Source organism: Mastigoproctus giganteus, chromosome 6, assembly GCF_048544385.1.
Source record: "Mastigoproctus giganteus isolate SK-2022 chromosome 6, ASM4854438v1, whole genome shotgun sequence".
Taxonomy (NCBI): Eukaryota; Metazoa; Arthropoda; class Arachnida; order Uropygi; family Thelyphonidae; genus Mastigoproctus; species Mastigoproctus giganteus.
Window position 1 is genome coordinate 5,211,927 of NC_143580.1, and position 16,935 is coordinate 5,228,861.

General features: G+C 35.4%; 1 protein-coding gene across 1 annotated transcript in view; it reads right to left on the reverse strand.

Annotated features, from left to right (window-relative positions):
- Positions 1-3,248: 3,248 nt before the first annotated feature.
- LOC150083839 (high affinity copper uptake protein 1-like) overlaps positions 3,249-16,935 on the reverse strand; it is a 54,496-nt gene continuing 40,809 nt past the window's right edge. The window contains exons 4-5 of the mRNA XM_090374897.1: positions 10,861-11,029; positions 3,249-3,622 (exon numbers count right to left, since the gene is read on the reverse strand). Coding sequence (XP_090231023.1) covers positions 3,421-3,622; positions 10,861-11,029 — 371 coding nt within the window. The 3' untranslated portion in view covers positions 3,249-3,420. The remainder of the gene's footprint in view (positions 3,623-10,860; positions 11,030-16,935) is intronic.

The following is a 16,935-nucleotide window of genomic DNA, read 5'->3' on the forward strand; positions in this document are numbered from 1 at the left end:
AAATTTAGTTATTCAAATTGAATTAAACTATTCAAGATTTATGTTAGTGGCATAAAATCTTATTAAATACTCTATAATTAACAGTTTAATTAAATTCAGTAGATAAAAAAAAAAGGATTTATAAGTATTTGAAAATAGGTAGATATTTACCATACAACTTATGTAATGTACTGTATATATACATGCTAGACAAGGAAGCAGAAATGCAGAAGAATTAATCTTTCAGTTACTTTTTAATCTTATTAGAGATTTTTGATAGAGAGAATGGGTCAAAAGCTTTTCTTAAAAAGTACTGCGAGCTACTGATAGGTGGACAGAATGATTTTTAGAATAAAATATAAATGGGGATCAAAATGATTCCACATAAACCTTCCAGGTGGTTAATCATATTAAAAGGCAAACATATCAAATGAACTTCAGTAAGTAACCCAGCAAAGACTTGATGTGCTGATGACAATTTTTTTTTTTTTTTTTTTTTTTTTTTTTTGAGGCTTATAACAGTTATGTATATTTCTCATTAATAGCCCCCCAAACTATTCTAAGCACATAAAAGTACACCACATTTAGTACAACAATTAGTAACTATTGTTACCCAAGTGAATGCACATGATATTCACAAAAACCCTAACTTTATAAGAATATAATATAGCTGTATAATACTCTCAAGTGATTCTTTCCCCCGCCCCTGATTAACTACTAATTTGTTGACAGATACTATAATGATGTTTAATGACAAACCTTATATTAAAAAATAAAATGTATAGTATAAGTAATAAGCTTTCAATGAGCTGTTCCTAGATTCAGAAAACAGCAAATCCTTCAATAAAGAGAGAAGCTTTTTTTTTTTTAAATTATTTTCCTTTATAATCATTCGTATCTCTGAAAGGTGCTGAAAGTCTGGGCATGATCAGAAACTGTTTCTGCATTGGAAATATTTTTATATTAATGAGGTCCAACCATTATCCCACACACACTTTGAGTTAAAAGCTCTAAACCTAAATTTTCAATCTTTATCAGCATACTGTATATGAATATCATATAACAATCTAAGAGTTCTTTAATATTATCAGTGTGCTAAACATTAACAAAGATAATTTAACAATCTAATACTTAGTGCACAGAAATTACATTTTCAAAGAAACAAATATAAAATATGCATACAATAATTTATAACATGGTTAAAACTCTTATTCATACAACTCACCAACACCTAAAAAACATCACAGCTACATACAATTGTACAATATTTATCACCAATATCAACAATGAAGGAACAGGAGCAGCAGCTGCTGTTTCTCTTTGTCACTTGACTGGAATAAACAAGCTTAAATACAGAACAGAGAATAACACCACTACAAAAAGCTTAAAGTATGTCACAATTAATTTAAACATATGTCCTCCACCAGAAACCTACAGAATACTTATGAAGATAAATGTATATCTATTTAAAATGATTGAAACCACCTAAAAGAATCCCATAACGAGATATTTTTTCCTAATATATATATATATATATATATATATATATATCTTTAAATCATATGGTACTGATTAAAAAAACAACAACAAAGTATTGTGTTTTTTCCAAATATCAATGAAAAAATTTTGTAATGATCCACTTCACAAGGAACTGTCATAACTTTCCTCAATTCTGCAATAATAATGGGAAATTTTAATGGGATCAAAAAAGATAAAACTAAACTTGAAATTAATGTTATAATTTTCCTAGATTACATATTGAATCTTACACTGAAGTCCTGTTGTGTAAACGCTTCACTCACATAATCTGTTACAGCATCACTAAGAAGACCGTGATACTCTTCATGTTATGACCATTAACTCCAACACACAATGTTTCTATCAACAAAGTTATTAACACACAATGTTTCTATCAACAAAGTTATTTTCACTTTGGAAGAGAAGTTATGGTGTCCTGCTCTTACTGAAGAAAAATATGCTAAGGAAACAGCTATAAGCCAAATGAAAAAAAAAAAAAAAAAACTGCAATGAATGTTTACAGCAAATTAACAGAACTCTATTCTGAAAAGCCAATTCACGAAATCAACGAATTAAAGACAAAATTAAGCAGCACTAGAAGAGCTTCAGTGTACAAAGTGAAGAAAGACTCAAGAGAAAAGGAGAATTGTTAATGCCACAACAAACTGGCATTACTGATTGGTTAACAAAATATTGTAATGATTTCACAAAACTGGTGATACGTAGGAAAGTCCATGCCTACTTACTTTTTTCATAATGAATGTCCTAACATAATCACTTACTGATGACAATGAGTTATCTATATTATTGCAAGTTATTGTTTGCAGCATGATCTCGACTCTGTGCAGTATACAATAACTGAGATATAGCAGATTACTATTTAAAATACAGCTAATAGGCAAAAAATATTTTACACCTAAAATACATTACTGATCACTGGAAAGTTCACTGGAAAGTATGACATTATAGAAGAGGCAAGCAATTTTTAAATTTTGTAACCAGAGTAAAATGGCACAATTTATTGGGGATTTTTCTAACTGACTTAATTGTGGTGTTATAGCTGAGTTCTCAATATTTCTGAGGTTTCTTTAACTGAGCTTGGCTGCATTATATTTTTTTTACCATATATTACTCTACAACAGCATCCACACCACTAGTTTGTTTGTTTGTTATTTGGTTTTTAGGAGCATTAGCAACTAAGGCCATACTGCTCCAGGATATGCGGTGGTCAATCCCTGACCTTTCCGCATCCTCCATATTTGGTACACCACTAGTGGTACTTCAACCATTTGGAAAATGCTGATATAAGGTAAACTGTAAACTAATTTAAAATGAAATGAAAGCACAAAAATAAAATACTTTTGTGTATTTATATACACAATTAGCACATTCCTGTCATCCTGAAATGTTTGCATTCACAGTTTCACATGGTTGAAACAAAATTACCAAATTTCTCTCCTCAAGTAGTCTACCAGCTGTTTCTATATGTACAATAAATAATTATAAACAGTAACAGCAGAATAGTTACTAAATATAACAGTAGAATTTGACTTCCAATAATCAGTTGCACTTAAAAAAAAATACAAAAACCATGTTTACAAATTTGAAGGATGGGCTCTCACATCATGAATTAAAAAAAAAAAAAAGGTAAATTTAATAAACTGACTATGAAAAAGTTTGCAGGCAAAGTGAATAAATCTAAAATCAAGTCACTTCCTATTTCGTCCTTCACATTTTCTAATTTTCATGGCTTCCTTCTATAATGATATTCACACAATCATGGAATGTGATCACTTCAAGTTTAGTCAGATTAAAAAAAAAAAAATCTGAATTTCTGCTGATCAAACAGCACTTGCAGAATAAAAACTTTCTTTCTGAAGAAAACCACAACTCTAATACCACTGCAAAAAAATTGCCTATTAACTAATGACAATGTTCTGTTACATCCACTACAGTTGCTTTCTTCCATCCAAACATAAAATAACCAACTCCAGATCCAAATATAACAGCTATGCAGAGCCAAAGATTGTAAGTCATGAAAATAAGCATTAGAAAATAGCTAATAACCATCTGGATGACATGCAGGACAGTCTGAACACCATGAGGCCAGCTTATCATACGATTTCTGTAAAAGGAAATAAATACTATTAGAAATGGTATATATCTAACATATAGCTAATTAAAACTATCATTTCATCTATAACCACTAACTGTTGCTAATTCATCTCTTCCATTACTAATTGCACAATGAGGTATAATACACTAGTACTCATTTACTAACTGAAATTTATTATTACGCATACACACAGCAAGATTCTGTGTATAAATTTTGTTTGTTAGAAGGCTTCATTATAGTTTTAAAAAATAATAAACCAGCATGACCATTATATTAGGTTATTGAGTTTATTTTCACACAATAAATACAATCATTAACCATATTCAATAGGTATGCAGGCTTGAATCATGGTCTAATCAAAGAATGCAAGCTTCTTCACCAGCCCACTTGTCCATGCAAGACAAGCTCGGCTACATCAGGCTGCATTTAATATGATTAATCAGAAATGTTGTGTTTAATTTATATTTTATTTTGTAGTATGATACAAGGGTGTATATATATATATATATATATATATAGTGGATATGGCCAAAGGTTACAGCTATAAACGTAAGATAATTAAATTTAATGGTAATACGGTCAGTGAAAACCTAAACTCAGAACTTGACAAGGTAGGGAAGAGCTGATTAATGCCATCAATGTCTAGATTAAACATTACATCAGTCTTAATATCTATGAATGTTTAGTGAAAGAGCAGGTGATAACTAAGTGCTTTGATAGCTGTCATAGCTGTCTCTGGTCCATGGTGCTAACCTGGTAGGGAAACATAATGGTTATATGCAAAAATGAAACATATATATATAAGGATAAATACTAAATAACTAAGTCGAGCCAATTGTAGTAAAGATAGATCAGACACATTGCAAAGGACTTTATCGAGGGCTAACCCTTACAATGTGTCCTCCTACATTTGGCGAGCTATCAGTTTCTGTTGTCATCTGCATGTTATACCTGACCAATGATACATGGATATCATAAGGATATCTGTAAGGTGACATTTAAGTTAAGTTAAGATTAAACTAAATATAGTGGTTGATAGCATATAATTAGTTAGGGAGGTGAACGAATTAAGGTGGTTAACAAGCTAGATGACTTTAGCCCGACTGATAGCCCAGACGACGACATCAAAGTGAAAAGCAAAAAATGGTGATAGAATGGAACCAATACTACTATATAACAAGTTACTGGATGACATAAGATAGTCAGCTGTTGCTAAATAAGGAGAACGGATATTAAGTGATAGAAAAGTAATAGTACCTCAATCCCCCTCGAATTGCTCTAATAGTTCTTGAGGTATGAAAAGTAGAAACAGATAGCAAATAGATAAAGTGAAGGAAGAGTAGTAAGGCCAAATTACGTCGGAAAATACCGGGAGCGTAACTTCCCGTCCCTTTTAGTAAGAGAACCTGGTATTGTAATAGAATTAAACATCCAAAATTTGGAAAGTATGAATAAAATATCTTCTTGCATGAAGAAGAAAGGAATGGCCAGTTCCTGATTACTTACGGCGTAGTATAACGTGTAAGGCAAAACTTACCACAAAGACGAGACGCGGGGAAAAATACCACGTTGTGGCGTACGTGTTAAAATATATAGGTATAGTATATGGTGCCAGCGCCCTCTTACTGGCGAAAGGTTAGATGTTAAAATTAAATATTATAATTTAAACCAAGATAGCCCAAAGGCCAACAGTATGTTATGCTAGTAGTGAAGGATCTCATGAAAAATGAAGGAAGAGTGAGGCAAGAAGGAAGCTAAGAATTGATTCCTACCTTAGTAGCATCTGATCTATCTTTACTACAATTGGCTCGACTTAGTTATTTAGTATTTATCCTTATATATATATGTTTCATTTTTGCATATAACCATTATGTTTCCCTACCAGGTTAGCACCATGGACCAGAGACAGCTATGACAGCTATCAAAGCACTTAGTTATCACCTGCTCTTTCACTAAACATATATATATATATATATATATATATATATATATATATATATATATATCTTCTATGGAAGATATATACATGCATAATAGAAGATATATGCAAGAGAATGAAAAACACTCATCGTGGAAGGTGGAGAACATTGTTTTTCAGGATCAAATACATGGCTCTGCACTCTGCACATTAGAAGTGATACAAGAAGGCATCAGACTTTGTCGCTCCAAGTGCAACAATAGTTGTTTTGTATATTTATCAATGATATTGATGAAGGTATATCAAGTTTAATGTCCAAGTTTGCAGATGTTACAAAGGTTGGCAGGGTTGTTAATGACAGTAAACTACTCCAACTGGATCTAGAGGTTGGGCAAATGGGCTGAGAAGTGACAACTGAAGTTTAACATTGACAAATGCAAAGTACTGCACATGGGTAGCAATAACTGAAGAGAAACGTACCAACTGCGTGGTACTACACTCAGGGAAGTGGAAAGTGAAAAAGACCTGGGGGTAATTGTGCAGTCAAATATGAAGTTAGCTGATAAGTGCAGACGGGCTGCCAGAGTAGGTAATGGAGTCTTGTCAATGATATATAGGAATTTCCCTAGCAGGGCAGGGAGGCGATTATTCCATTATACAAGGCAATGGTCAGGTCACACCTAGAGTGTGTACAGGTCTGGAGGCCTCATTTTAGGAAGGATGTAGGGTTGCTAGAATGAGTACAAAGAAGGGCAACAAGATTGGCGAGGGGAACAAAGGGGTGCTCTTACCAAGAAAGGCTTAAGTTCTGCAAATTGCAGTGCCTGGAGAGTATGCACTTGCGAGGTGATCTGATTGAAGTGTATAAGGCGTTGAATGGTTTGACCAAGCTGAATGCTGATGGGATTCTTCCTCTTGCTCAGATTAAGAACCTGAGGGGGCACAGATTCAAATTGAGGAAAGGCAATTATAGAATAGATGTGCAGAAATTTGCCCTTAGTCAGTGGGTAGTTGATTGGTGGAACAGACTTTCATCTTTTGTTGTGGAAGTTGATAGCCTAAATAAATTTAAGGCTGAGCTGGACAGGCATTTGGAATGAATGGAGGGGTGAAATGGGAGGGGTTTTTTTTGGTTTATGCTGCGTAAGCTTGCTTTCTTGCATCATATGCCTCTATTAATGCTAATAGTGCTGCATTATAAAATTTCTATTAAGAGTAAACAACACTAGCTGAAATTCTCATAATAATGAGAAGTGACCATATAATAGACCATGAAGAAGTAGCTAATCTCCTTTATATGTTCATGCACAGATGACAGCTATCATCAATGTGAAAATCTGTTGCATCAAGGAGCTGATTCTTGAAAAGAAGAAACTGCAGATGTTCAGAGCAACATCAACATATTGTGCCTTCTGGTGTCAAACATCACCATATTATAGGCCCACTTTTGTGAAGAACACACAAATAATTGCCTCAACTCCTTTTGATACAATATCATGCATCTGAAATGGAAGGAAACAATTCTGCAGCAAACAGTGACTTCTCATGAGAAAGGGCAGGGGGTGCGCTACTTTACTCTAGAATTAAAGAGGTCCAGTATGGAACAGCACTACACAAGATCTCCACCACCCAAAAAACATTCAAGAGATAACTTTTAGCTGGCAAAATCATGGCAAGTGTCTTTTTGGGATTCAGAAGGGTTAACCGCTGTCAATTTTTTGCTGCATCAGGTAACAGTTAATGCTTATCATAAGAGAAACTTGATTCTTAATGATGCCCACACAGCAGTTCATAAGTTCTAGAAAACAGTCAAAGGGAGTCAAGTCAGTTGCAAATTACTTTATTTATTGTTTTATTATTTAAATTTTTTATTTTAATTTTCACTTTAATTTCACATTAAGTTAATTTGGTATGTGATTGATTACAACTCACTAGCTTTTGCTTACATTTTGATAATCGAGATGCACCTATAGAAACAATTAAGCTAATTTCTTCACTGTTGATCCCTTGGCTTTTGGCTATGATAGGCTCTTATATATTTTACTTAGTACAATGAAGATTTTAAGATGATTATTATAATCTTTGATACCATGCTACTGATTATGCAAGCAATATCTTCTACAGGGATGGGATACACTTAAATAGAAAGGGTGCAAGAATGTTTGCTGATGCTATCGAGGCAATGTTAGGTGGGTCGGAAAACTGCTAGATTGGGGGGATACAAGGACTAATAGATTAACAGTAGCCACTGGCAGAGGTGAAAGTGATTCTTGCACTGCTTCTATTGGAATGAGCCGCAGCCTGGAAAATAAGATGCAGGATATTTCAGAGACTGCTGGGAATCATTGGGGTACAAGTAAACACATGGGTTGTGTTAGGGTAGCTAAGAAAAAGAACAGGTGCATGTATACTTGTGTGTACACCAATGCTAGGAGTTTAGTAAATAAATTTGATGAATTTGAGGTATTGCTCAAAACATCAAAGGCAGATATTGTGGGGATTTCAGAGACGTGGTGTCACACAGATATAAGAAATGCAGAACTGGAATTTGGGGAGTACAATGTCTACAGAAAGGATAGACAGGATAGGAAGGGAGGAGGGGTTATGCTATTAGTTAAAAAACACATAAAATCCAAGGAAGTGAAGCCAGTCGACATCGCTGGACAGTGCAGTGTCGAGTCAGTTTGGTGTGACATAAGCATTGGGAGATCAAAATTGAGAGTAGGAGTGTGCTATAGGCCTAATGACTCTGATGAGTATAATAAGAAACTGTTCGGAGAAATAGAGTGGGCCAGTAAATCAGAGAGTCTTATAATGGGGGATTTTAATTTCCCAGATATTGACTGGAATTTGGGGGCTGGTCACTCACACAGTAGCAAGGCTTTTGTGGATTTATTGGATGATTGTTTTCTACATCAGCATGTTCGGGAGGCAACTAGAGGGAGTAATACTCTTGATTTGATTATCAGTAGTGATTCTTCATGCATTAAGAATCTGCAGATAAATGAACCACTTGGTGGCAGTGATCACAGTGTGCTGAAGTGGGAGTTACTCAAAGAGGTAACTACCATTAGGGGTAAAGGGAAGGGGTATTGCTTTCGTAAAGGCGACTACAATGGACTGAGACAGTATTTAAATTCTATACAGTGGGATCAACTGATGATATTGCCAACAGCAAATTCAAAATGGGAAGCATTCAAAGAACTTATTGTGGAAGCTACTAGGCTTTACATACCAACTAAGAAATATTGTTCAAGGTTTAGGCCTAAATGGTTGTCAGATGAACTAATGAGACATGTGGCAGAGAAGAAAAATGCATGGGATACATATAAATTAATGGGTGACATGGAAGCCTATGATAGATACAAGTTGATCTGTAACCAAGTTACAAAGGAGGTTAGGCAGGCGAAGGCAGATTACGAGAGATCCTTGGCAAGGGATGCGAAGAAAAACAGCAAAGAGTTCTTTACTTATGTAAACTCTAGAAGGAAGGGGATGAATCAGATTGGTCCACTTGAGATCGATGGGTCAACTGTTGATGACCCTGCTCGGGTAGCTAACAAACTAAATGAATATTTTGCATCGACATTCACACATGAGGAGTTATTCAGCGAGGGGAATGCCAGAGGTGTATTCAACTCTAGCAGTAAGCTAGAGAATCTTGTAATAACTGAGAGCAAAGTGGAGGAGAAAATGTTGAAGATAAACACAAGAAAGGCACCTGGGGTGGATGGGATCTATCCAGTTATATTAAAGGAGGCAGCAAAGGAGGTAAGCAAACCCTTAGCCATAATTATGAGAGCTTCCTTGGACTCAGGGGAGGTACCCATTGACTGGAGATGTGCAAATGTGACCCCAATTCACAAAGGGGGATCAAAGGCTGACACAAGTAATTATAGACCTGTGAGTTTAACTTCTGTTCCCGGAAAATTAATGGAGGCACTGGTGAAAGAAGCACTGCAGGATCATCTAGACAAGACTTCAGTTATAGCTAGGACACAGCATGGTTTTGTTAAGGGGAAGTCTTGCCTGACCAATTTGATTGGATACTATGATGCAGTCACAAAAGAACTGGATGCAGGGAATAACTTTGATATTATATACTTGGATCTTAGAAAGGCTTTTGATACTGTTGCACATGGAAGACTGCTGCACAAATTGGAGCAGTGTGGCATTGGAGGCAAGTTGCTGCTATGGATAAAGGGGTGGTTGAGGGGGAGAAGACAGAGAGTGGTAATCAATGGACACTGCTCATCGTGGACTAATGTTATTAGTGGAGTCCCTCAGGGTTCAGTATTGGGGCCTTTATTGTTTTCTGTATTTATAAATGATATTGATGATGGTATATCAGGCTTAATGTCCAAGTTTGCAGACGATACGAAGGTTGGCAGGGTTGTCAAGGACACTACTGACACTATGCTGCTGCAACAGGATTTGGAAAGGTTGAGCAGATGGGCTTCGAGGTGGCAAATGAAGTTTAACATTGACAAATGTAAAGTACTACATATGGGAAACAGCAACCCCAGAGCAACGTATCAACTCTGTGGTACTACACTGACAGTGGTAGAGAATGAAAGGGACCTGGGGGTGGTGGTGCAGGCAGATATGAAGTTCTCTGAGCAGTGCAGACGAGCTGCAAGAGTAGCTCATGGTGTATTGTCAATGATATATAGGAATTTTTCTAGCAGGGATAAGGAGGTGATTATTCCCTTGTATAAGGCAATGGTCAGGCCACACCTAGAGTACTGTATACAGGCCTGGAGGCCTCATTTCAGGAAGGATGTAGAGCTGCTGGAACGAGTACAGAGAAGGGCAACTAGATTGGTGAATGGGACAAAGGGGTTCTCTTACGAAGAAAGGCTTAAGTTTTGCAAATTACAGTGTCTGGAAACTAGGTACCAGCGGGGTGATCTGATAGAGGTGTACAAAGCCTTGAATGGTTTGAGCATGCTCAATGCTGATGGGATTCTTCCTCTAGCTCAGAAAAATCACCTGAGAGGGCATAAATTCAAATTGAGGAAAGACAGATGTAGGATAGATGTGCGGAAATTTGCCTTTAGCCAGCGGGTGGTTGGTGGGTGGAACAGACTTCCATCCCTTGTCGTGGAAGTTGATAGCCTAAATAAGTTTAAGGCTCAGCTGGACAGGTATTTTGAACGAACAGAGGGGTGAAGTGGAAGTGGGTTTTTTTTTTTTTTTTTTTTGGCTGATGCTGCATAAGCTTGCTTTCTTGCATCAAATGCCTCTACTAATGCTAATGCTAATGCTAATATGTAACCAACTTTAGAAGTAAACTGCCTCACATTTTGCTATGCTAAATTATATTTACCTTGCAATTCGATATACTTCAGTCACAGTCTTCCCATCATCTCCCATCACAGATACAGATGAATGTTGTAATGATGAAAAGTATTTTTTGAAGAGGTACTCACGAAAAAATTTCAAACCTTCATAAAGCATAGCAAGAATAAAAATACCAATCATAGAACCAACCATACCTGAAAATAAAATATATTTTTAATAAAATTTTAAAAATTTATTTTATAATTTAAATTATTTTGGAAAGATATTTCATGCAGATAAGTTAGATACTGTAAAAAAAAGGCTCAAATTAGGCTAAATTTTTCCAAATATAAATCATCAAAAAATAAAAAATGTAAAATCATCCACAATCATTTTCATAACACCTTTAAAAATAAGATATATATAATTACCGCCACATTTATTAAATCTATATTTTGTTGTTAATTCCAATTTTGATGGGGGGAGATGTCTGAATTGTATCTACATATGTTTTTTGCATTCCAAATAGTAAGCATCTGTAATCAAGAAATTATTCTATAGACCAATCATAAGCTTATAGAAAATTACTGCCATCAAAAATAGTTTCCAAACTGTGAGGCCCAGCCCTTTGGGAAGCTGCATCTTTGCCGGGAGAACAAAAAAGTAATTTTTAAATTTTGCAGTTAAGGTGGTTGTTGTTGATTTTATTTATTGGTGCAAGGGCTACTAAGGCCATAACTCCTATTACAATATTATTTGGTACAGGCTTGATAAACAGATTAACTTGGATTTAGATTAGATGGAATTTGTTTATTGTTCTCAGGAAGGTAAAGAAATCATTTATATTTTACTGTGAGTTGAGTTTGGCAGTTGCTGCATAGAGGAGGATCGTTCCGTGTGAGCAACTGTGAATTAGGTGAGTATGCTCAATCCGCAATCTAGAAAGTACAACTTCTTCTTTCCTATTGCCTCTGAGGCTTGATGGCCACAGCTTGTGATCATTTTTAATTTCAAACAAATTATTGGTTTTGTTCTCCACCCAAATGAACAGCTATTTTTTTCTTCCGGCACTTTGTATGACATGTTTGCAATTAGTGTAAGGGTATATGAATGTCTGATATTGTGAGACTCTCATTCTTGGCGGAAAAATCTGCTTTTTCGTTGCCTGTGATTCCAGAATGTCCAGGAATCCAACAGAAGATTATTTTTTGCTTGTTTGTACGAAGTTGCACTAAATATATTTGAATTTGTTGTAAACAGGGGTGACTTGAAGGAAGTTTACACTGAACAGCAGATACAGCACTTAAGGAGTCTGTATAGATTATGGTTTCAGGGTATGAAGACTGCTTTACATTCTTTAATGCCATGAGGATAGTTTACAGTTCTGTGGTGTAATTACTGCACTCCAAAGGAAGCTGATGAGATATTGTTAAATTTGGCAGTAATGCAGCTGCACCAACTTTAGCATCTGTCTTGGAGCCATCTGTGTAAATTTGAGTGTAACAAGAGAACTGAAAGGAGTGAGCCGTATGAATCTGCTTAATACTGCAATTTTGAAGGTTAAGTTTTGCCCATTGTTAGAAATGTTTATCAATATTTTCCAAGGGTATTTGCCATGGCAGTGTAACCATGCTTTCATTTGGAGTTATGTTATCCATATTTAGACCCCAAGATGTGTTTAAATTCTGTAATATAATGCCACATGGTTTTTTTGCAAAGGTTTACTTTTATAAAATTATTCTCGTAATCTGCTTTCGCCTGCCTAACCTCCTTTATGACTTGATTACAGACTATTTTATATGTACCAGAGGCTTCTGGTTAAATTGATAATTTATATGCATACTATACATTTTTCTTCTCTGCTACAAGCCTCATTAATTCATCTGACATCCATTTAGGCCTAAACCTCGAACAGTATTTCTTAGTTGGTATGAAAAGCCTAGTAGCCGCCAAGATTAAATCCCCACTTAGAATTCAACGTTCGTAACATCATCAGTTGATCCCACTGGTAATACACAGGCAAAACAGATAATTGTAAAGGTGTTTGATTGGGCTGCTATGTGATGCAGTATACAGAGATTTTAGAAAGTAATGATATAACTAAAACTGTTTGTTTTGCCCAAGTGTTGTCACTAGAATCCAGCAGCTATCTGATGATGGACCTGTTAGCCAGAAAAATACTATCATAGTGGTCTCATCTTTTAAACAAATGGCAGATTAACCTTTCAGAAAGGCCATCTGTTTGGAAGTAGTGCAATAACAAGGTAACTCGTTGCAAAGGCAAGTTTGTTCTGCTGTGAGAATTAGGACCATTGCATTATTAATGCAGTGTAAATCCAACTGGACACAAAACAGATGAAAGGACAAGGTAGTCCTACAAATATCTTGTAATTTCTCCAAGGCCACACATCTCTTATTCAATAAACTTTGTAACTTAGCAAAGAACTGCTTGTCAATTACAGCTATATAGATGGTCACACAGAGCTTCTGTGGGCTGGTGACCACTTTGTAGTTATTTCAAAACAGCTGAGAGAAAAGAGAATATATTTTTCTAGGTGTACCCAATCTGGGTACACCTAGAAAAATATATGCTTCACAGTAAGTTACTGACAGAAGTAACACTGGCAGAAGCAATATATTTAATTTCACATAACCAAGGTTTCTTTGCCACCATTATAACCATTAATACAATGCACCTCATCAACATCATCAAACAAATGTAGGGAGAAAAATAACAGACAACTCAAGATTACTCAACTGGGTTCCCAATCTGTGCTAATGACAAGGAAGAGAGGACCTAGTGAGTGACATCAACTGCCTACTATTTTTCTCTCTGCTATATGGCAACATTAGAAAACAGGACTTAATAATCTTTGTTATTATGTGTGAGAAGTTGATTTAATTTTTCCATAATCAAAATGTCATGTAAATTGATAAAGACTGCCTCATTATAATAATTTGTTCCATTGAAAAAGTATTTTTTCACTGCAGGACATCCATTGATATTCTGGCATTTTCTGTTACTGTTTATTGTAATTTATTAACATTTAACAAATTTATTTATTTCAATCAAAGTATACACAACAGTTAACCCATTTGCAGTGTACAGCAGTCAAGGAAAAGAATTACAGTCCTTACAATGCATAGAAGTAATAACATGATTTACATTGAACTAATTACATATTTAATTTATAAACACTTACGCATCTTGAAAGGAAAAAGAAAAGATGTTGAAGGTCTGGAGGCAGAATCCATCCTGGGAAAATCGGATATAGAATTATTGAATTCTTCAAACTACTAATTGAAGAATTCAATTACAATTCTTTAAATTAAGGTCCTTATAATCAATGAAATCATGCCATCTGAAGTTTGCTCTTATTTATCATTATCACAGTTATAATAGTTGACTGTGCTTACACTTCGTTAGTTGCATAAAGTATCCAACAACAATACAAAAAACATGAAATTATCTTGAAAAGTGCTACCTGAGTAACATGGCATAGTGCTCACTGGCCAAGGAGATGCATCCTCACACCCATGAAAGGAAGAATGCCTCATCCATAACAAATGAAATGAGATAAAGACAGGGAACCCACAAGCACCACTTCTTAAGGAAATATTGTCAGTTGTGAATTCGAAAACTAATCATATTGCAATGCCTGCCTGCTGTTCAGCAAAATATCAATGGATATTCCTTATAAAATCCAAACATTGCAAATATAGATGGTGCTTCTTTTTTGGGGACAACATGGTATAAGGATCCTCAATAACTTACAAGAGTGTTTAAATATGTAATATGCCAAGTATAAAGTTATAGAATTCTTATAGTACCATGATAATAGACTAAATATAAAAATAGCTAAATGCTTAAAGTGCAGTACTCACCTTGAATATAATCTGCAATAGTTTTATGAAAAGACTGATGGCTAAATATAAGGTGGAATGGTTAAGTTAATGCATTAAGGTGGGATGAGATTTAATTTAACGGAATTTTAAAATAAGCGCACGGAAGCAGAAGTGCACTACTCCATCTTTGGTTGTCATAAAGTAGAAAATAGTTAATCTGGAACATAAAAGAATTGATATTGCCAATAGTCGTGACGACAGACTTTCGTTAAGTTATGTCTTCAGTTGGGTGTTAAATGAGAAGCAACGCGTGCTGTATTTTAAGGAATTTTCTATACTCTCGTGATGCTCTTTGGAACACGTGAGAATCTCGGATGTGAGAGATTCCAAGCCGAGGAAAGGTGAAAGGGAAGTTTTGCATTTAGGATGTTGAGATTAGTGTTGTGTCGAAACCATTCGATAATAAGGGCTTCTTATTGAAGAATTTTGTGGCTGGTTTTAAGTCTTATAATGGTGATAGCGGAGTCAATTAAAGGAGTGTGATTGTGGGTTTGGGCATGAATTGTGAGATCTGTACTAGCTTGTCCCGATCTAAGACTATTATAGTGGTAGTACGCGCAAGTGTTGGAGGTTTTGGTAGAACCAAACTTGGTAGTAGTACTACCAATATAACAGGCATAACAGTTTGGTTGACATTTAATCAAGTAAATTATATTGGTCAAATCGTTGGTTGGATATTCGTGTGTTTGTAAGTGTTAAATAAGGTTCCGAGTTTATTATAAGCTGAAAAAATAAAGGAGATATCAGTACCTGTAAACACATGGCGAAATTGTCCGGCAAGTTCATTATGGTATGGGATGATGATGCGCATATTTGAGTTGGTGGTGGGTTTTGGTGGATTGTTAATTTTACTTTTGGCAGTGGAAATAGTATGTTGAATGAGTTGGGTTGGGTAGTTCCTAGCTGTAAATTTTTCTGTGAGGTATTGAAGTTCATTGGTTAAGTCATTTTGTGAGGTGCTATATACCTACAGGCAAATACCTACATTTTGCTTCGCACCACCCCCTCTGCACAAAAAAAGCGGTTTTATACAACCAAATACATAATGCCCTCAAATATAGCACCTCACAAAATGACTTAACCAATGAACTTCAATACCTCACAGAAAAATTTACAGCTAGGAACTACCCAACCCAACTCACTCCACATACTATTTCCACCGCCAAAAGTAAAATTAACAATCCACCAAAACCCACCACCAACGCAAATATGCGCATCATCATTCCATACCATAATGAACTTTCCGGACAATTTTGCCGTGTGTTTACAGGTACTGATATCTCCCTTATTTTTTCAGTTTATAATAAACTTGGATCCTTATTTAACACTTACAAAGATACAAACAAATACCCAACCAACGATTTGAACAATATAATTTACTTGATTAAATGTCAACCAAACTGTGATATTGGTAGTACTACTACCAAGTTTGGTTCTACCAAAACCTCCAACACTCGCGCGTACTACCACTATAATAGTCTTAGATCGGGACAAGCTAGTACAGATCTCACAATTCATGCCCAAACCCACAATCACACTCCTTTAATTGACTCTGCTATCACCATTATAAGACTTAAAACCTGCCACAAAATTCTTCAATACGAAGCCCTCATTATCGAATGGTTTCGACACAACACTAATCTCAACATCCTAAACGCAAAACTTCCCTTTCACCTTTCCTCGGCTTGGAATCTCTTACTTCTGAGATTACCACGTGTCCCAAAGAGCATCACGAGAGTATAACAAATTCCTTAAAATACAGCACGCATTGCTTCTCATTTAACACCACCAACTGAAGACATTATAACTTAAGGAAAGTCTGTCGTCACGACTATTGGCAATATCAATTCTTTTAAGTTCCAGATTAACTATTTTCTACTTTATGACAACCAAGGACGGAGTAGTGCATTTCTGCTTCCCTGCGCTTATTTTAAAATTCCATTAAATTAAATCTCATCCCACCATAATGCATTACTTAACCATTCCACCTTATATTTAGCCATCAGTCTTTTCATAAAACTATTGCAGATTATATTTAAGGTGAGTACCGCACTTTAAGCATTTCGCTATTTTTATATATGTAATATGCCTATGTGCGAACTGTTCCAATGGTAAATCGGAGTTTAAGTTTGATTTTATTATTACTCAGAAAATAAGTAGGCATTGCCCTCCTTAATTGAACATACTTCTGCATTTAGCATAGGCATACAATGCA